The sequence below is a fragment of the Sphaeramia orbicularis genome, chromosome 22 (genome assembly GCF_902148855.1).
Source record: "Sphaeramia orbicularis chromosome 22, fSphaOr1.1, whole genome shotgun sequence".
NCBI lineage: Eukaryota > Metazoa > Chordata > Actinopteri > Kurtiformes > Apogonidae > Sphaeramia > Sphaeramia orbicularis.
Genome location: NC_043978.1, coordinates 8,106,612 through 8,128,868, shown reverse-complemented (window position 1 = coordinate 8,128,868; position 22,257 = coordinate 8,106,612). Strand labels below are relative to the sequence as shown.

Genomic DNA, 22,257 nt, shown 5'->3' with positions numbered 1-22,257 from the left:
ACAGCTGTAAATAGGTAAATTAATGGGATAATATTTAGTGGAAATTTCTGTCAGAATGGAAATACCACTGTGCATAAATATTCCCATTAGAATTAGAAGCAGAAGACAAAAGGAATAATACTCACTATCCTGCATGGTAAGGTAATGATGTGGAGCCAAATTTACACAGTTTTTACTCCATACAGCAGGATTTAATGCCATAGTAGCCCATTGCATCATATCATAGAATGTGTTTTTTCCATGTAAAGTAATGGAGTAAAAAGAACAATATTTGCCTCTGAGATGTAGTGATAGATGTACATCAGTACAAGGTTGGCAAATTTACTTTAAGTCACAGGTGTTAAACATGCGGCCCATGGGCCAAAACCGGCCTTCTGAAAAGTCCATGATTTTACAAGGTGCAAAAATGACAGTGAAGATATGAACAGTCAGTGATGTTGAACTGGTTTTAGTTCAGGCTCCACATTCAGACCAATTTGATCTCATGTAAAACAATAACATAATAACCCTTTAACAATAAAATGTGAAAACCCTGAAAATTAATCGCAATTTTAACAATATTCTGCCTGTTCCTGAATTTTTTTGTGCATTTGTAGTTCCACTGTCATACCCGCAGCCAGACGTTAGTCTGGTCTCGTCTGTCTTTTATGTTTTGTTTGTCGTTTCCTGTTTTATTTTGTTAAGTTTCCCCTCATGTGTCTTGTCTGTCGTCTTTACTTCCTGTTCTCTGTTCTCCCTGACCTCTTACCTGATTACCTGTCTCAGCCCTGATTTGCTCCACCTGTGTCTAGTTGTCTTCCCTCCCTTTTGTGTATTTAAACCCTGTCCTTTCCCCTTGTCAGTCGCCAGTTTGTAACTCTCGTAGTTCTTACCAGCGTCTTGACCTCGTTTGTTCGTTTTGTCTGCCTGTTGTGACCCTTTTTGGATTCCTCGGTTTTTTGCCTACTGCCTGCTCCCTGTCGGTTTTGTCTGCCTCATCTGGTTTCCTGGTTTCGATCTTCTCGCCCTGACTTTCTGGTACGTGAGTATTTGTCTAGCCCTTATGTCCTGTTGCCTGAGTGATAGCCTGCCTGTGCATGACCTGTTTCCGTCCCTGACCTCCCTTTGCTTTTCCCCAGTCGGGGAAAATACCCCAAACGCCGCTCGGGGAGACGGGCTGCCGCCCTCGAACCGGAGGACGAATCAGAGGAGGATATCTCCCACCTTTATCCTCAAGATTCTGTCATTATTATTCTTTCACCTGTTTGTGAATAATAAATCCTTTGAACCTTATTTTTGTGTCCGAGTTACTGCATTTGGATTCAGTGTTTGTACTAGCCGCATTACATCCACTGTGATCTGTAAGTTGTGTTAATAATAAAACAATACATAATATTGTAGAAATTACTCTTATTTTAGTTCCAAATTCCAAACTTTTAACTATATTATCCATCTTACTAAATGCGTGTGTAAGTTGAGGCATAATACTGTTAAAATTCCACTGATTTTTCTTAAGAAATTTCTTTTTTTTCTGGTTATTCACATGTTTTTGTGAAAGGATAGTATGTAAATGCTTTTATGTTTTTTACTGCACTAAAACAAAAGGAAAAACTTGGAGTTGTCATTATTTATAGGTTATTATGTTATTATTTGTCTGGTTTGGCCCACTTGAGATCAAATTGGACTGAATGTGGCCCCTGAACTAAAATGAGTTTGACAGCCCTGCTTTAAGTATTAGTTACATTATACAGCTGACATGACAACAACTGAAATCTGTACAAACATTCACTCTGATACTTTATAATTATTTTACAGCAGACACAAACTGTCCTTTAACTGTTCACCCTTCGACCCCATTTATAGAGACAATCACCAGCATAAGGGTCATTTTTCTGACACTGGCAATAAATTTACTCATGAAGAAAGAATTATTTGTCAGTAAAAGCAGTGATAATGTGTCCTCTGTGGCTCCAAATGAAGGTTCCCAGTGTCTGAAAAAACAGTGAGATTGTATGTTTACTTTCCCAACATGGCTTTGAGGCTTTTTTTCAATAGACTCAGGCAGGAGTCAAGAAAAGATGGTTTTAAAGTGCATTATGGGGACAGCAGATCTAGGGTTCTGGAAACTGTACACTGTAAAAAAGGACAAGTTGAGAAAACATAAAATATCAAGGCAACGTGATGCAAGAGATTTTTGAGTTTTCTCAAAGTTGACTTCACTACAATGTTCTCATTGTCCCAACTTTATTTTCAAAGTTATGAAAGCTGATGCAACTATTAATCACTTGTTGTTACAACTAAAAACTGTGTTAAAAAAATATTTCTTTTATATTAATACAAAAAAACTTGACTTTGCTAGTTAAACAAACACACATTTCTGCTTTATAAAAACATCAAGTTTCAAGTTAAAACTCACAACATTACATTATCCATTCAAAAAACCCTGCTTTCTTTTGTCAAAGGAACACACCATTATTACAGATGAGAGGTAGGCCTCCCTTTAGGACACAGGTAGGCCTTCCTTTAGGACAGAGGTAGGCCTCCCTTTAGGACACAGGTAGGCCTTCCTTTAGGACAGAGGTAGGCCTCCCTTTAGGACACAGGTAGGCCTTCCTTTAGGACACAGGTAGGCCTTCCTTTAGGACACAGGTAGGCCTTCCTTTAGGACACAGGTAGACCTTCCTTTAGGACAGAGGTAGGCCTCCCTTTAGGACACAGGTAGGCCTCCCTTTAGGACACAGGTAGGCCTTCCTTTAGGACACAGGGAGGCCTTCCTTTAGGACACAGGGAGGCCTCCCTTTAGGACACAGGTAGGCCTTCCTTTAGGACACAGGGAGGCCTTCCTTTAGGACACAGGTAGGCCTTCCTTTAGGAGACAGGTAGGCCTTCCTTTAGGACAGAGGTAGGCCTCCCTTTAGGACACAGGTAGGCCTTCCTTTAGGACAGAGGGAGGCCTCCCTTTAGGACACAGGTAGGCCTTCCTTTAGGACACAGGTAGGCCTTCCTTTAGGACAGAGGGAGGCCTTCCTTTAGGACACAGGGAGGCCTTCCTTTAGGACACAGGTAGGCCTTCCTTTAGGACACAGGTAGGCTATCCCAGTCCTTGAGGGCTGGTATCTTGCATGTGTTAGAGGTTTCCCTCTTCCAGGTGTGCTAAAAGAGGGAAACCTCTAACACATGCAGGATACCAGCCCTCAAGGACTGGATTTGAATAGCCCTGCTTTAGGAGAAGCCAAATCTTTGGCAGAAGTTGGGATTTCCACACTAGTCTGAGCAAAGTCACTCTGACTCAGGCTGTTTGAAGCTGGTCACTCCAGAAACAGGTGTTCTGGGTGTTGGGACCTTTGACCTCATTGGTGGAAGAGGCTTTGGCACACCTGTGTGGCCTGATGGCTGTATGATGTTCTGAGCAGGTACCATGACAGAGGGGAATGGGTAAGACTGTAGCGATGACCCCCCCCACACCACCTGGTCCAACTGACCAGACAGTTGACAGGCTGCAACTCCCGGCCCAATATGAACTCTCCATTCTACCCTCTTCCAGTACCTTCCCCTGCTAACAGTAACCATTCACCTTAGTCAGTGTCCTATTTGTCAATGTATAATTATTATATGTGACAAAAATCTTACATCATAATTATTAGCCCCGTATCAGATCAAGACACCTGTCAGTCATTATCAGGCCTCTGCAGAGCTTGATGACAGGCTTATCATTTGAATCAGGTGTGTTGGAAGAGGGATCCATCTAAAACATGCAAGATAGTGGCTCTCCAGGACCAGGGTTGGTGACCCCTGGTCTAGTTCAAACTTGTTCAGACCATGTGTGCACGTGCACGTCAGTCATCTGTGGGGTTTCCAAATGGTTCCCAACTTCACTCAAAAAATCTACTCAAAAGTTGATCATCTTTGTTGTGCTGTTTAGAAACCTGCCTGTCCACCTGTCTGGATGGACGTCCTCGGCCTCACCACTGTGGATGGGCCTCCTCGCTCCTGCCTGTCTCATCCAGCGGGATGGACCCCCCATGTGTCCACCCTACTGCATCCTTGCAGACTAGAACTACATCTGCAAATGGACATCCATCAGTCCTGGTGCATCTATAGCCTGTCCGTCCATGGGAGTGGATCTCTCCTTCACTGTGGTTCTCCCCGAGGTTTCTCCCTTTTCCCACTGGGTTTTGAGTTTTTCCTTGCCGAGAAAGAGGGTCTAAGGACGGGGGATGCCCTGGACACTACTCATTTTCTTGCTGTTTATTTGACTGTTGTTTACTCCAACTGACTCTGTAAAGCCCTTTGAGATAACCTTGTTGTGATATTGGGCTATACAAATAAAGTCGAATTGAAAAAAAGTTGAATAGAAAATCTTAGTTAGGACAACAATGAGAGAAATTTGATGGGCAGACAAGTTTTTGTAGGTTGTAAATGGAAAGCTTTATTTCTGAGTTGGTTTAATTTGAAAACTTTAATGAAATCACCAATTACTAGTTATCGTTTTTACAGTGTAGTAGTAAAGTACAGGTAAAGTACAATACTTTTAATCACTGATAAGACATTTTATAAATCATTGGTGTCTGCAGAGCTGTGATTGCATCCAATATGAGGTTTTTACAAACAGAAATACTGATGTTGAGGAAAATTAATGGTTCCATTTTTTATTGATTGATCAATTGATTGATCATTATTTATTGATTGATTCATTTTAGTTTTTCTATCCTGACTTCAATATTCATATAAACAGTTATCCAGTCTCCACAGCACTACCATCCAGTGTAATTATATCAGCATTGTAAAAATCCACTGTATATCAACCTCTAAGCTGCAAAGCATGTAAGCATTTAAATACAACTTGGTTGGAAGTGTACTTAGTAACAGCTAGGATCAGCCTATAGTGGCTGGATCTTGATTTTATAATAAAAAAAAACAACAATCTTGGCCTTTACACATTGATTTTACATATTTATTGAGCACATTAATGCTGCGATTACAGTTACCAGGAATCCATCAATACAATATCTCTCTAGAATATTGCTGGTGGATAGATAATCGTTGTAAATGTGGTGTTCTGTGGCGCTTTTGTGATAGAAAATATTAAGTGACATCACATGAGGCTCCTTTTCGACGATGTTTTCCTGACTGACTGATTCACACTCTGATTGGTTGTCCCGCCCATCCGTCATGTCTTATCCCCGCCCCCCTAGGTCTTGACAGCGAACATAAAACCGACATGTATTCAGCCGTTGTAACGACACAGCTACTTAGCTAGCTAATTAGCTAGCTCTTAGCGGCTCGGACCTCATTGTCCACACAAATCATTGGCTTTAAATAGTCTATTTTAACATAAACTACAGCATATATGTAGTTAACTGGTCATTTCAATGGCGTTCAATGGCCACCAGCGCGACGATGACATTATCGACGAGGACGAAACGCCCACGAAGCAGCCGCGGTCCTCCAAGGAGATGCCCGGTTTGTGCAGAAACGAGCCCAACAATGAGGCAGCCGCGCCCGCTGGAAGGGCCACAACCGACCGGCGGACCTCCAACTCTACGGCGAGGCATCGCAAGGACTCGCTGAAGAAAAGCAGGCCGCGTAGGTGTTACCGTTACCAGCCTGGGCTCCGGGTATTTACTGGGAAAAGCACCGTAGCATGTATACAAAAAAATCCAAAAGGCGTTCCCCACAAAAGACTGTCAGTGAAAATACAGATTTGATAAAAAAAAAAAAAAAAAAAAAAAAAAAAATCCTGTGAAGGGTAGTGTAAATTAAATAAGATAAAATTAAAATTGCGGTGTCATTTTTTAGGATGAAGATGAAATTGTATAATAGATTTTAAGTAGTTGTATCACAATGTAATATCGGAAAGATGTAATGGCAGTAAATAGCCAGGACCTGTTTTGCAACAAGATGGCGTTCGCGGTACACACTGTACTGTTGCTCCTGTGGATGAAACTGCCTGCCACAATATGGGCCAGCACTGGAACAGCATCCCTGACACCATTTACAATCAATAAGCATCCAAGCATTAAAGAAAAAAATATATATATCTTGCATGTTATTACATATTATTTGAAGAAATGTTGATTGTATGCATGTATGGTTTTATCAAATGCAGCATTTCCTTGGTTTGGGATGGACATTGGAGGCACTCTGGTGAAGCTGGTGTACTTTGAGCCCAAAGACATCACAGCAGAGGAGGAGCAGGAGGAGGTGGAGAACCTGAAGAGCATCCGCCGGTACCTCACCTCCAACACAGCCTATGGTAAAACAGGCATCAGGGACGTGCACCTGGAGCTGCAGGACCTGACGCTGTGCGGCAGGACGGGCAACCTGCACTTCATCCGCTTCCCCACGCATGACCTCCCGGCCTTCCTGCAAATGGGACGCAACAAACACTTCTCCAGCCTCCACACCACCCTCTGTGCCACTGGAGGGGGGGCCTATAAGTTTGAGTCTGATTTCCGCACGGTGGGTTTGCAGTTGTAAAGTCTTTGTTTGTTGCTGTATTCTCAGTGGAGGTGACCAGACAGGAAAAGAGAAAAACTGTGACTTCACAACACATTTAGAGACTTCATGACATATTTACAGCAGCCATGTACTTATAAACCAATATGTAATAGTCAAAAACACATGTCTCACAAACCATTCATGGCAACAGAAACACATTCAGGAGCAGCAAAGCATCATATTATTCATCTTCTGAACCCACTGTATCCTCACTAGGGTCGCAGGGGGTACTGGAGCTTATCCCAGCTACCTATGACGAAGGCGGGGGTACCCATGACCAGTCGCCAGTTCATCACAGGGCTGACATAGAGACGAGTATATTTTTGGAGGGTGGGAGGAAGCTGGAGTACCCAGAGAGTACTCATGCAGACACAGCGAGAACATGCAAACTCCACTCAGAAAGATCCCTAGTTGGAATCGAACCCAGGACCTTCTTGCTGTGAGGTGACAGTGCTATCCACTGCACCACCATGTCACCCGCATCGTATTATTTATTTGTACAAATTAAATAGTCATGACAGTATCTTTGATCATAATTGTTGCACTAATGGACCTTTCAAATTATGATCCAATTTGTTTTATAATGAGTTTTATTTGTTCTGATCAGATAAAACACATTTGAGAGCAAAATCTCAATCAAAACTTATCAAATCTCATCAAAAATAAAGCAAATATTTCTTTTCACTGGAGGTCACTGATGAATAAAACATTAGGTCATGTAGCTATAGCTGGGTGATGAAAATGTAATAGTAATTATATTATTTTGCATCATATTGTGTTTCATTTTCCTATTATTTTGTGATAATTGTCGTAAAAGATCAGTAGCTCTGAGTATTTCGCTATAATTTCATATTATTAATAGTGCAGTATAAATAAAAAACAACTTTCCCCTTTTCTCATCATTTTCATCTTGGATTGCACTCATTTTCTTTACGTTAGTAAATGTTGATGTTCATATGATGTCAATATTAAATCAAAATAGAAAAGAAAATTAACAGAGCACTAATTCAGAGAATCCAAGTGTATATATGTCTTTTATGAATATTTAGAACCACAAATAACCGTCTACTTTCTTTAACTTTAACACAGAACCAAAAAAGATCAGCCTTAAAACTACAAAGAAATGATTATTGTTATCTAATATGAAAATGTATATTTTGACTACATTTTGGGCCACACCATCCAACCCTCTTTGATATTTCATTGCATTTGCAAATCAAAAAACTGAAGTGAATAAAAAATCTTCTGTTTTTTTTACCTAAAACAGGAACTGGTGGGTGGGTTGTATGTGATGTTATTTGTCTTTATTGGCTGTTAGGAATTCAGTCAGGATCCAGACTCATAAAAAAAGCTACATTGGAAGAAAATACAGCTCCAACTGCAGTTACTTTATTTTACTCTTAATTAAATAAACAATCATATATGTGATAAAATTTGAGGGGTTTACAATTCTTTAACTGTCTACTAGTTACAGGAAAATACACAGTCTACATTATAAGTGCTATTTGTGCACTTACCACATTTATTACACTGCAGTTATTGATGTTTTGTCTTCCTTTCAGTGCAGCTGCTCTTATAACTTGTGTTCCTGTTTCCTTACCCCCATGACTGCTTTCCCCCCTCCTCCAGTTTCCTGCCTCTGTGTTCTCCAATCCACATCCCCTCACTGATGTTTCCCATGTTTTCTTTTCTTTCAACAAAACAAAGATGGCCGACCTGGAGCTCCACAAGCTGGATGAGCTGGACTGTTTGATCCGTGGTGTGCTGTACATCGACTCGGTGGTGTCCAGCGGTCCGTCCGAGTGCTACTACTTCGAGAACCCCACGGACCCGGACCGCTGCGTCCAGAGACCCTACACACTGGAAAACCCCTATCCTCTGCTGCTGGTCAACATAGGGTCTGGGGTCAGCATCCTGGCCGTCTACTCTGAGAACAACTACAAACGAGTCACTGGGACCAGGTATTGAACCGCACTACACTGACAGGGTGCGGTGGGGATGGGGGGGTCGACTCCGGGGGGTTTTAACACAGTACAGGCTCAATGACAGGAAAAATGTGGGTTTTTTTAATGTCAGAATAACATAATATTTATTGATGTATTCAAGAAGGTTTTCCATTTAATTTAACCCATAAAGACCCAGTGTTACTTCTGTGTCAGTTCCCAAATGAATTTTTCTCTCTATTTAACCTTCCGTAAGGAATTTGTCACCATTTATTGCAATTATTATCTTCTGTATTTTGTATTTTTTCAATGAAAAATCAGGTATTTTCCTACATTTAATTCACTGATCATGTAGATATTCATTAAAGCTCAGAGTAAAGTTGAGGGTTATTATATCAGAAACACAGAAAACTGAAGAAAAAGTGATTTTTTTCAGCAAAAACATCATTAACTGAACATAAACCCAGTGTGTCCATCCACTGTCATTGATCCAACTCCATGGGTTTGACTGATAAATCAATCTTGTAGAAGATGATAGTGTTTCCATGGTAACTATGGAGCCTCTGAACATCCAAATGGGTCATATCTGATGACCATGAAAAGATGAATAACTGTATTTTACACCGATTATTTCCATGTATTGATAGGATTAGTGGATCAACAGGTATTAAACAGTTTAGATCAGTGGATGGTTTTGGTCAACGGTGGATGTTTTGGTCTTTAAGGGTTAAATGGTTTATCACCATTTAATATGCTAATATTATCTTATGTACTGTGCATTTTTTTATTTAGCTATGATGTTTCTTCAAGTCCTTCGTTACTGAACTGAATGCAGATTCAAACAAACATCAGCCAATATATGGATGCATCCAGAGTATGGATCTAGGGCTAAACAATACTGGAAGAAACTGACACTACAATATTATTTCAGCAGCATATATTTACACATGGGAGTACGTCTGTGTAGAAAGCAAAATAATGATTAAAAAAAAAAAGATTTGAATTGATTCTTTACTTTGCACATTAGTTACAAAAACCCCATAAATCAGAGGAAATGATGACACGTCAGACAGACTTTACTGTTATAGATCAGTTATGGAAAATGATCATTGAACAAATAAGTCAAATAAAGTATTCAGCTGTGATCATACGATTACTTCTGGTTCTGTTATGTGTTTCTGTTAGTGTTACTTTCAACTAGTGTGAACCGAACTTCTTACAGTTTAACACAGTTTTTATTAAGCTTTCTGTTTGTTTTTTAGCTTCAGTTTAATTTTGTTCAGAAGTAGTTTAAGCTTTTACTTTTAGTTTTTACAAACCCACTAGTTTCAGTCTTATTTTAGGTAATATGACAAAAGCCTTGATTTATAAGAAACTGAATGCAAAACCGTTTTACAGCTCAAGTGAACTTCCTTAACCCACTGGGGAACACTAAAACTACAATTATTTGACCTACAATTTGTTTATTGTTTTCTTTGTGGCGTTATTCTTCTTGTTATTTTTCATTTCGATTTTTTTAACTTGTTTTTTGAAAATAAAATATTTGAAAATATTTTTTTGCTCGCCAGTTTTAGTTTCATTCTTAATTAACTGTAATAAGTGTGGCGTTGGTGAGAGATAGTTGAACAAGATCTGACTTGAACTTGTTCAGGGGTCGAGTGTATTGTTTCAGCTGAACAGAATAGAACAGAATAGAATAGAATGGATCTTGATTGTCACTGTTACAGGAACAGTGAAAATCAGTTCAGCAGCTGTGTTTCTTATTTAGTAGCAAAAACCCTTGAAGTGCAAAGAGACTTTATAAAAATGTCACACAATAATTACACTGAAAATATACTGAAAATTAATGATAATATACAAAAAAAATGACAAAGAATGCTAAAAATGAAAGAAATATATACAACATATAAGGATATGTACAGACAGCATAGGATATGTACAAGAAGCATCTGCACCCTTTGTAAGTTAATATGCAAATGAGGAATTTTTGGGAATGAAGGCATTAGAGACACATGGTAAATCATGAAACACCCCCTGTCATTACCCTGGATTGTCCTGTATTCTTACCAGTCCTTTTCCCTAAAACTCCATTCATTATATTCTAAAAAAAAAAATTAGAGCTGGATTTAACTCGTTGAAACCTGTAAAAACCCTGCACTGTGTACTGAAACTTCCAGTGACAAAAATATACCTTTTTCACAGAAAAAAGAAAGATGTTGTTTAGAACAGGGGTGTCAAACTAGACCACATACAGACCAACATGATCTGAAGTAGGCCGGACCAGTAAAAAATAACCAGATAATGCACAAATAATGTCAAATCCAAGCTTTTCTCAATGTGAAGAAAGTAAAATTATATAATGAAAATGTTTACGTCTACAAATTATCCTTTAAAAAATGTGAGTAACACAAACAACTATCAACAAACAGAAATTTATCAAGAAAAATAAGTGCAATTTTAACAATATTCTACCTCAGTTTATTATTTACTCATGTACGTTACAACTTACAGATCACAGTGGATCTACAAATACATAAAACATTTAGTAACAGGCAGAATATTCGTACAATTACACTTAGTTATTTTAAGACATCTCATGTTGTTCATATTTGTTCAGGTGTAAATGTGAATATTTTCATCTAATATAACTTTTTCTTTTTTACACTAAAACAAAGAAAAAAGTTTGGCGTTATTATTTATAGGTTATTATAGCAGTATTTTACTGGTCTGATTGACTTTAGATTGAATTGGTCTGAATGTGGAACCTGAACTAAAATGATTGTTCATATCTTCAGTGTAATTTTGGCATTTGACAAATTCATGTCATGGGCCGGATTGGACCCTAAGGCAGGCTGGTTTTAGCCCACAGGCCGTACGTTTGACCCCCATGGTTTAGAGCACAGGTGTCAAACATGCAGCCCCGGGGCCAAAACCGGCCCCCCTAAGGGTCCAACCCGGCCCGTGGGATGACTTTGTAAAGTGCAAAAGATATTAACAGTCAAGGGTGTGAAACTCAAAAATAACAGCATAATAACCTCAAAATAATGACTCCAAATGTTCCTCTTGGTTTAATGTGGAAAAAAATAATATGACATCATGCCTCTACATAATGGCAACACCATTTTTTTCTCTTTGATTTATTGCAAAGAACATTAAATTTTGATATCCTTTAACAACAAAATGTCGATAACCTGAACAAATGTGAACAACCTGAAATGTCTAAAGAAAAATAAGTGTAATTTTAACAATATTCTGGTTTTGTGTCGTGGTAGATCTGATCTGTAATGCACATGTATAAATCATAAGTTGAGGCAGAATAGTGATAACATTTTTCTTATTATTTCTTCTTATGTTTCTTCAGAAATTTCATTTTTTTCAGGTTATTCACATCTTTTTTGTTTTGATAGTTTGTAAAATGTAAGTGATTTCAGAATTTAATGTTATTTTTTGCTTATAAAAAATTTGCAGTTGTCATTATTTATAGGCTATTATGCTATTATGTGATTGGTTCGGCCCACTGTAGATCAAACTGGGCTGAATGTGGCCCCTGAAAGAAAATGAGTTTGACCCCCATGGTTTAAAGGATACAAAATATTCTTCAGTCTTATAATAATTAAAGTATAAACTCATATTAGTGGATTGCAGGTACAGTAAGTAGAGACATGTCATGTGACCCCGGTGGTGGGTGGGCTGGGAAACTGGGTGGTCTGTCAGCTGACATCTGCCCTCTGTGTGTCCATTGTACTGTGGTGTGAAATCTAGCAGAATTTCTTTTTTTTTTTGTCAGTGACCAAACCACTTTCCCTACTGACAGTTTACTCACGAGCCGGAGAAAAATGAGCCTTTGTTCCTTTATTTGAGCTCATTTTTGAGCCGTGTTGGCTGAATCGACGCTCTGAGTGTTTGTCTTCCTCCTCCTCCTCCTCCTCTTTCCACCGGTGGGTTTCCATGGCTGGTTTCTCCGTCTGGCGGCTTTGAAAGAGACTCGTGAATGCGTAGATTTCCCTCGACATAACGGCCCTCTGTTCTTGGTGCTGCAGAAGAAAAGCAAGATGAGTTTGTGCGAATTCTGAGCCTGTTTGCACGTGGTCAGTTTCGTTTTCGGCAGATGATGTTTGCTTTTAACCCTTTAACCCCCGACGTGTCTGTGGTGAATGTTCTGAAAGTAGGATTTATTTTAAATATTCGTAAAAATTCAACCGTTTGCGCAATAGGAAAAGTTTCCAAATGTGATGATAGAATAGACCTTGTTCTTGCCATAGACATCTGAGCATGCTCAGTTCATCCCCCGCTACCTGTGGAATGGGGGGGCAAAACAGAGCAGTGAGTGAGACCGATTCACTGTAAAAATAGATGGTTTGGGCTTTTTTTTTTTTTTTTTTTTTTTTTTTTTTTTTTTTTTTTTTACACCGTTTTCGTTGTTTTTTGTTTTTACTGTTGTTTCCAGTGTTGTGGTAATTTTCCTTCATTTTTTACTCTGTTTATACTGAATTTTGACCATGGACCTGCTTTATGGAGTTCAACCAGGTGTCAAAAAGCAGCTGAACTGATTTAGAAAAAAAAGAGCCCAAAACATAAACTACTGGGCCCAAATTGAAATCCTTGTTGTTGTTCAGTTTGTTCCAGTTCACAGTTGATGTTCAACATCCTAAATCTCTTATTGATGTTCATTCTAGTGGCTTATTTAGTCCAAACCTGTCAAACTTCAGTTCCTCCCTTTGTCTTTTTCTGTTCTTCCACCTGTTTTGACCCTAAAACACATAGTAAAACAAAACCACTGAGGAAAAGGAACACAAGCACATACTGACAGCAGCTTTAATGAACCTGAAACAGATGCAGATTCACAGCAGAACCTTTACCTGGAATCAGGGCTCAGGGGTTAAAGGGTTAATTTAATGACCGGTACAGTTTCTCCTCAGCTGATGCATTTCTCAGGTCCAGTCTTTTGTCCTTCCTGTCTGTTTGCAGCCTCGGGGGCGGGACCTTCCTGGGCCTGTGTTGCCTTCTGACCGGCTGCTCTACATTCGAGGAAGCCCTGGAAATGGCGTCTCAGGGGGAGAGCACTCGTGTGGACAAGCTGGTCCGGGACATTTACGGAGGAGACTACGAGAGGTTTGGACTACCAGGCTGGGCTGTGGCCTCAAGGTGCACTTCACAGCTGCTCATCTTAGCGCTTTAATAAACCAGGGGTCGTATTCACAGACGGTCCACCTTTATGCCGAGAGTTCCTAAAGAGGAGGCTGATGAGAGCAAATTTCATTCATTAGTCAATGACTAAGCCACTTATTTGAAGGATAAACATACTCATTGTGGGTGTAGTGATTGGTTTGCTGGAGGTTCCTGGTGTAAAACTGGTTAACTGTTAACAAAATGTAGATTTCACATAACAATACAGACACAGTGTGTGAATTAAACTGGAGTGACTCCTGTCCACTTGGCGCCACTAGTGCTCCTATAAGCTCCTAATTTTAGGCGACAGTTACTGTGTGTCATGCTGCTGCTGCGCTGTAGTTTCCCATTTTAGGATAAATAAAGTACATCTAATATGTTTTATCAGTTCAGCCCCAGAGACGTTAAATTACTCCATTTCCTGTACAAGCATAAAGAAGAGAAGCCTCAACATAGGAAACTTCCATATAGCATCAGTCGAAACAGTGTTTGAACTATTAACAAACATCTTTGATATAGTTTTAATGTTTCCCCACGATTATCCAAAGACGACTGCACCGTCTGTATTTGTCTAAACCTAAGTTGTTTTGGTTTGTCAGTTTCGGCAACATGATGTCCAAAGAGAAGAGGGAGTCGGTGTCCAAAGAGGACCTGGCCAGAGCCACGCTGGTCACCATCACCAACAACATCGGCTCCATCACCAGGATGTGTGCTCTCAATGAGGTCAGTGTGGAAAAGTCACTGTGGAACAGGAGCGTCAAACTCATTCAAGTGGGTTGGACCAGGAAAACAATAAACTACAAAAGTCCATTTCCATGATGAAAATGTTTATATATGCAAACTATCCTTTAAAAAATGTAAATAATATGAACAACCTGAAATTTATTAAGAAAAAAAAGTGCAATTTTAACAATTTTCTGCCTCAGTTTATCATTTACACATGTGCATTACAACTTACAGATCCCAGTGGATCTACAAATACACAAAACATTTAATAACAGACAGAATATTGGTACAATTACACTTACTCTTAATACATTTCAGGTTGTTCATATTTGTTCAGGTTATTCACATTTTTTGTGAAAGGATAGTTTATAAATGTCAACATTTTCATGTAATTTTACTTTTTTACATTAAAACAAAGAGAAAAATTGTCATTATTTATAGGTTATTATCATCATTTAAAATAATAGCCCAAGTCATAATTTTCAGGTTTTTGTAAAAACAAAGAAAAATATCTTGTACTCATAATATTTTTTTCCTGTTTTTTTTTTTTTTTTTTTTTTTTTTTTTTAACTAAAATGAAAATGATGACTTCGGTCATTATTTTAAGAAGGTGGCATTGTATGTTACTGGTCTGACCCACTTCAGATTGAACTGGTCTGCATGTGGAACCTGAGTTTAAATGGTTTTGACACCTTTGACTGTTAAGATCTTTTAGCATTTCACAAATTCATTCTGTGGGCTAGATGGGACCCTTTGGGGGGCTGGTTTTGGCCAATGGCACACTCAAGTACAGACCTTCCACTGACTAAATAACACCCCCACCCCCCAATGGACAATGTAGTACTCCTACCTCAGTGCAATGATCACACCCATCCACCTTGTTTGTAATTTTGCCTTGTACATATCCTATATTACCTGTGTGTGTGCGTGTGTGTGTGTGTGTGTGTGTGTGTGCATATATATATATATATATATATATATATATATATATATATATATATATATATATATCCTCATATGTGATATATATTTCTTATATTAAGTATAGCATTAGCTTTTTGTATATTTTTTGTATTCTAGCAGTATTTGTATTTTAAATATTTAATATGTGTGGTTTTTGTATATTGCCAATGTTTCTATTCTATTCTATTCTATTCTATTCTATTCTGTTCTATGTTTGACACCTCTGCTGAAAAAGGAACCCAGTCTGTATTGAGACACAGTGAAATGCTTTATTTTTGAACTGTGGTTGACGGCGCCCCCTTGTGGTTTGACAGTATGTGGACTTTCTTTCCATCTGTTCCATATACTGTCCTCTGTTTTCACTGTTGAATCGTGCCTTTCCTCTGTGACAGTGCTGGGTTTGTATAGACTCCGTTCAGACGAAGCGGTCCAGTGGGATCATGAGGTCGTGGGTTTTCCTCTGTGCGTTCAGCCTCTTTACGGTGCTGCCTTGTGGCGTCTTGATCAAGCAGCATTGTACAGGGCTATGAAGGCGTAGAGGAGCGACGCTGCAGCGTTCTACTCATGTGCAGGCATTTTACAGCATAAAACATCAGAAAAAAACTACAGTGAATGAATGAATCTGATGGGATTTGTTTCATCAGAATCAGAACCAGAATAGTTTATTAAACCCAGGGGGAAATTATTGTGTTGTTACAGTATAATAAAAAGCAGCAGACAAGAAGATATCCATTCAACATAGAAGAAAAAAAAAACATATATAAAGCTCTAAATCACAGGTGTCAAACATATGGCTGAGGGCCAAAACCGGCCCTCCAAAGGGTCCGATCCGGCCCGTGGGATGAATTTGCAAAGTGCAAAAATTACACTGAAGATATTAACAGTCAATGGTGTCGAACTGGTTTTAATTCAGGTTCCACATACAGACCGATGTGATCTAAAGTAAAATAATAACATAGTAACAGATAAATAGTGACTCCAAATTTTTCTCTTTGTTTAATGTGAAAAGAAATACATTATGCCTATAAATAATGACAACGCCAAATTTTTCTTTGTTTTAGTGCCAAAAACCCCCCATTAAATTAAATATGATCCTTTAACAATAAAATGTAAATAGCCTGAACAAATATGAATAACCTGAAATGTCTAATGAAAATTAAGTATAATTTTAACAATATTCTGCCTGTTAAATGTTTTGTGCCTTTGTAGATCAGATCTGTAATGCACATGTATGAATGATAAGTTGGGACAGAATATTGTTAAAATTGCACATATTTTTCTTAAGAAATTTCTTTTTTTTTTTTCAAGTTATTCACATCTGTTTTGTTTGGATAGTTTGTAAAGGTGAATATTTTCATAATTTAATTTTTATTTTTTTTTTGCACTAAAATATATAGTAAACTTTGAAGTTGTCATTATTTAGAGGTTATTATGTTATTTTGCTAGTCCAGCCCAGTTGACATCAGAGTGGGTTGAATGTGGAACCTGAGCTAAACTGAGTTTGTCGTCCCTGAATGAGACGAAGGACTTTGTCCAGGTTTAAGATGTAAACGTGTTCTTCATTAGTCGATTAATCCAGTTGTTCAGATAAATAACCAGGCTCTTCCACAGTGTATTTGATATATTTTACTGTATGTAAACCAGGGTTTTCCAACCTTGGGGTCGGGACCCCACGTGGGGTTACCTGGAATTCAAATGGGGTCACCTGAAATTTGTAGTAATTGATTGATTGAATGAATGAATGAATGAATGAATAGATAAATAAATACTTTATAAAAAAAATATATGGTGAGTTGAGAGAAACAATCACAATACATGAAAGACATGACAAATAGTGGTTGTGAAACTGCAGCACTGTGGTTCTGTTTATCTGTCAAATGTTCATTGTGGTCAGTTTCAGATGCTGCAGCTCTTTCATAATTCATAGTCTGAGTTCTAGTTTGTTCAGTATTAATTGTCAGCCTTGTAAATCCAAGCTGGACTGATTGTACATATCCTGACCAAGGAAAATCCAATTCTCACTTTGTGCAGTAATCTACACCTCGATTTACTGCCTCTGTCCACAATAATATACATTATATAGACTAAATGTCCTCTAAAATTAAACTTTATTTGAAACATAGTATAGCAAACTATTATATGATCAAAAAAATTAATTTCAGCAAAAAAAAAAAGTCTCAGTTTTGAATGTTTGGGGTCGCTAGAAATTTGTGATGTTAAAATGGGGTCAGGAACCAAAAAAGGTTGGGAACCACTGATGTAAAGGTTTGCGTCCTCTGACCATTTCTACTCCACTGTTTTTCTTCAGAACATTGAGCGAGTGGTGTTCGTGGGGAACTTCCTCCGGGTGAACACGTTGTCCATGAAACTGTTGGCCTACGCCATGGACTACTGGTCCAAAGGACAACTCAAGGCACTTTTCCTACAACACGAGGTCAGTTCACAATCATAGTCCACGAGCTGGTCATAGTAACCTTAATGTGCATCTTCTCTGGATTTTAACACTTTTCTGACAGTTGTTGCTCTTGTGCTACATTTTGCATTTTACAGCATTTACATTATAGTCACTCCGGAAACATATGTGCCATTCACAAAATTCAAGTGACATCAAAAAGCTGAGATTCTGAGCTTTCCATCGCTATATAAGGCTTTATGGTAGAGGTCTGCATTGGCTGAAGGGGAGGGGTGGAAGTGGGTGGAGCATAGAGCAGCAGAGTGCAGTCGTTGAGAGAGAGATGGGAGATTTTTATTACTTTTAGGAGCGTTTTAGCAACGTTTCAATGCCAAATTCTTGTAAATAATTGTATATAATAGTGATGGTTTTGGAATGTTCTACTTGTGAGTTTTGCCATGTTTGGTCAGATGTCACTGGGCTTTTTTTCACAATTTTTATTGTATTTTTGTGGTTTGTATAGTTCATTGATAGTTGTATTTTGTCTGTAAATATTCTGTAAATGTCCGTATATTTCTAAATATGTGTAAATCTCTGTGCAGATCTATCCAGGGCATACACAGATGCAGTGTGTGTATTTGAATCAGATGATGGATGTTTTTGTCAGTGAAATGAGAGGCTCTGTCTACAACTAGACACAAAGTGAACATAGACTATCAACAGGATCCTAATGACTAGAAAGAAGAAAAAATAATAAGAACATGAACACAATGATCTAGACAAACTCAAATGTGTGGTAATTTCTTCAAACATCTCTGACAAAACTACTGGTTGGACTCATTTAAAAGTGCTATATGTGTCTTCCATGGGACAATGTAATCAAAATCTATTCTCAGTTTTGAGAAATTTAGATTTTTGCACATTTCTGCAAATTTTTGAAATATTAAAAATGTGCTTTTCCTTCTAATGGTCCATATTTTGATGGTTTATAACATGTAAATGTTTAGATATCAATCGAGTTCCTACTGATCACTAATAGAAGTCATATATGGCCTTTGATTGAATTAGTTGAGTTCTCCAGTGAAAGTACCGCCCACTTCTTCTTTTTTTTTTTTTAAATCTTCTGTTTATCGGTTTTTGGGTTTGTTTGTTGTTTCTTTTTTTTTTTTACATATAAAACAAAGAGCATAGTTCCGTTGTATGATACAAAAGTCAAGCAAACAGACAAACAACATGTGGAACACCCCCCCCCCCCATCCCCTCCAGATGACAGGAAAGACAAAAATGAACAAATAAATAAACAGTAAATAAAACCAAAATAGAATTGCAAAATTCCCACTTTAAATGTTACTCAAATAAAATGAAATAAAATAAAAATAAATAAACGTATAATAACAGTAATGATGAATCCAATTTGCTCAGGCACACCAATTCTGAGTAATATAATACTCAGCCAAGAGAAACATGACAGATTGTATTATTAACATAGATCAGAAAAGGAGTCCATGTCTTTTCAAATATGTTCGAGGCTCCAGCTAAAGTCAATAGGGATTGATTCAGACAGAACATGATGCTGACATCATGGTTCCATTTAGTTTTGGATTTTTCATTATAGTTTAGTTTTATTTAGTTTTGACTTTTTTTTCCTCTAATTCAGTTAGTTTTAATTTGTTTTTAGAGCAGGTTTTCTAGTTTTTATTAGTTTTCGTTATTTTCTAAATGCTTAGTTTTAGTTTAGTTTTAGGTTGTTTTTTTTTTATATCTTTTCTCTTCTTCTCTGTCGTATTCAAATAAATCCCAGACAGGACTCTGCTGCTTTCTCCCAACTTTAGTCTCCATGTTTCCAGGTAGAGTGGGGACCAGAAGACGACTGGAAACCACAAGTGATGGACTGTTAGATATCATATGGTGCCAGCAGCTAAAATTGCTTGAGGGAAATAAATCGATTTCGTATCAATCCGACAATGACAAAGATGAAAACGAAGGGAATTTTATCCATAATTTTTATCTGTTTTAGTTAGTTTTGTAAACACACAATACAGTTTCAGTTAGTTAGCATTTTTTTCTTTTAATTATAGTTTTTATTTATTTCAGTTAAAGATATTTTTATATATTTTTTTATATTTTATATATTTTTTCATCATTTCGTTAGTTTTCGTTAACGATAATAACCTTGGCTGACATACAGGAACATTGTAGACTATTTTTCTGTTTTCAAAACCCTCAGTTTTTCGATGCTGACACTAGCCTCCTCTTACAGATTTCTTTTTTCATATTATGAGTTAGTTTTGTTATAATTCATTTTGCATGTTTTCTTTGTCTTTGGGCAGTGTGCGTTTTTGAGGTTAACGGTGTCTAACGTGTTTTCAGGGTTACTTCGGAGCCGTCGGGGCCCTGTTAGAGCTCCTCCATCCGTCCTAAAGTATGTGAAGTCCACCTACAGAAGCACACGTCGATCTGCTGCAGACACCTTTAGCACTTTAGACCAGTCACAGCCATTTCCACAGTGGGCTGTCCCACCAGCCATCAGCCCCGTCGACGCGTCCTGAGGAAGGAGAGCTGCTGTAAACAGGTGAAGGTGGCTTCTAGTCGTAACCCGTGGGTCAGAGTCAGTTTCCTGTCCTGACCGAAGCAGGACTGGACAGATTAAAGCCAGTTGGTGTCTCAAACATCGCTCAAGGAAATTCACCTCTGTTGCCTGAAAGGTTCTAGTCCTTTACAGACCCTCAGTGGGATCAGCTCATGGGCCAAATTGGTTTAAGTCGCGTTTCCACCTCAGGATCTTTACCCATGAACTAGGGACCTTTGGAGGAATTTAGCATGTTTCCACTGAAGGGACCAGGGTCTAAATTTAGTTCTGGGACTTTATTTTAGCCTCTTTAAGTCCCTCCTCAGGGGAGTGGATACAAAACTTACTAATGCTAAACATTTCTGCATTTCTGGTCGTTTCTTTCTGGTCAGTAGTTGAAGCTTTACAGACAGGGTTTTATTGTGCTTTAAATCATTGGAATAGAAAGTATGTGACAGATGAAATCCAGGCCTTAGTGAGCATTTATGGTGCAAAAAAAGACATGTAAGAACTGCACTTTTTCACTCTTCAGTTGAATATATCACCTAATCTTTGTGTGTTTAGACCAGTGGTTCTCAACTGGTCTGGTCTTCAGGAACCACTATCACCCCTAGGGATGGGAATCAAGAACCGGTTCTTTTTGAGAACCGGATCCCAGTAGCTCAATTCCTTGGAATCGTTTGCCTGTCTGCTTAACGATTCTGCTTATCAATTCTGCCTTCATTGCGCATGCACGATGATGTCACACGTACACTGCATTGTTTTGGTCAGAACGTAGTCAACGTGGTGTTGAGGCAGAACCGGTCTAAAAAGACGACACCAGGTCCAAACAGACAACACCAGGTCCACTGTAACACTTTAGAAGCTTCCATTTCTTCTAAAGGGTGGAATCCCTCCAATATGTTCAAACATTTGTCCACAGCATGTGATTCATTTGATTCACTACATAGCGACGCTTGTGAATCTAGCAGAGTGAACACCAGGCCGTCATCCGGGCCCAGTTCTGGTTCCGGTGCAGGCAACAAACGTCGTACCCCCACAAATACAAGTTTCCGAAGGTAGGGGAAAGGAAATGAGGTGCACAACAACGGGAGACGGGCCGAGTCGAACCGGTTCCACATAGTGGAAATGCAGCAATAGAGGAATTAGTAAAGAGTCTGTAGTTTCACTGTCACTGTATCATCTGTTATTATTTGTACATAGTGTAAATGTTATATTTTCTGTGCAGATGGAAATATAAAAGACAGTTAATGCAAACACACCCGTTTGTACTCTTTTAGTCCCTCACCCAATGAGAATCGATAAGAGAATCAGATCAATAAGCAAAATCGATAATGGAATCAGAATCGTTAAATTCTTATCGATTCCCATCCCTAATCCACGACCCAAATTCCCTAATTGATAAAAGTTAAACTTCTCAAATTGATCTAATAAAAAGATTGTGTGTTTTGAACCTGAGATACTACAGAATATCACAGTATGAAAGCACAGAAGGCCAGTTTAATGATAAACCAAACAGACCAGCAGGTGGTGATGATAAATCTGGAAATATTCCCTTTAACACTAGATTAGGTCCATTTGTGTCCATTTCTGGTTCTGCACATTGGCCTGAGAGTGGTTTCGACCGGCTCTATATGTAAAGTGTCATGAGGTAACTTTTGTTATGATTTGGCGCTATACAAATAAAATTTGATTGATTGATTGATTTTTAACCTGAAACTGTTGTTTTTCCTGCTGTTCGTACTTCATATATATCAGATTGGACCTAAATACAGACACAAATGCATATGCAAATGTATTTACTAAACTTACAAACTTAATGTTGGACTAGGACTTTTACATGGAATTGTATAAGAGAATGTGGACCAGACCAGACCAGAATCACTCAAGGTCCATGTTAATACCAGGTCTGAACTGGATCTTCAGAGCTCCTGGACTGGACATTCTTGGTGGAAACGCGACTTACATTACGATGTATTGTATGTTACGTGGGTACCAGATGGATGGGGACTCTA

The 22,257-nt window shown here is 38.4% G+C and overlaps 1 protein-coding gene across 2 annotated transcripts; it reads left to right on the top strand.

The window, feature by feature from the left end:
- Positions 1–5,181: 5,181 nt before the first annotated feature.
- Positions 5,182–20,741, top strand: pank2 (pantothenate kinase 2). Of its 2 annotated transcripts, none has more exons than XM_030127355.1 (7): positions 5,182–5,565; positions 6,089–6,441; positions 8,188–8,441; positions 13,392–13,535; positions 14,192–14,315; positions 17,590–17,715; positions 20,044–20,741. In XM_030127355.1, exons 1-7 carry the CDS (start codon positions 5,352–5,354, stop codon positions 20,092–20,094), a joined length of 1,266 nt encoding a protein of 421 aa, XP_029983215.1. In that variant the 5' UTR covers positions 5,182–5,351; the 3' UTR covers positions 20,095–20,741. The 2 variants fall into 2 exon arrangements, with proteins under 2 accessions (XP_029983215.1, XP_029983214.1); XM_030127354.1 differs by having other exon boundaries at positions 5,183–5,565; positions 13,392–13,568.
- The last annotated feature ends 1,516 nt before the right edge of the window (positions 20,742–22,257 follow it).

Bases quoted from the DNA above. Each gene is read 5' to 3' on its own strand.
- pank2 (XM_030127354.1), top strand. From the start codon at position 5,352: ATGGCGTTCAATGGCCACCAGCGCGACGATGACATTATCGACGAGGAC. The intron at 5,566-6,088 runs GTAGGTGTTACC...TATCAAATGCAG, and splicing joins GCTGAAGAAAAGCAGGCCGC to CATTTCCTTGGTTTGGGATG. The intron at 8,442-13,391 runs GTATTGAACCGC...GTCTGTTTGCAG, and splicing joins AAACGAGTCACTGGGACCAG to CCTCGGGGGCGGGACCTTCC.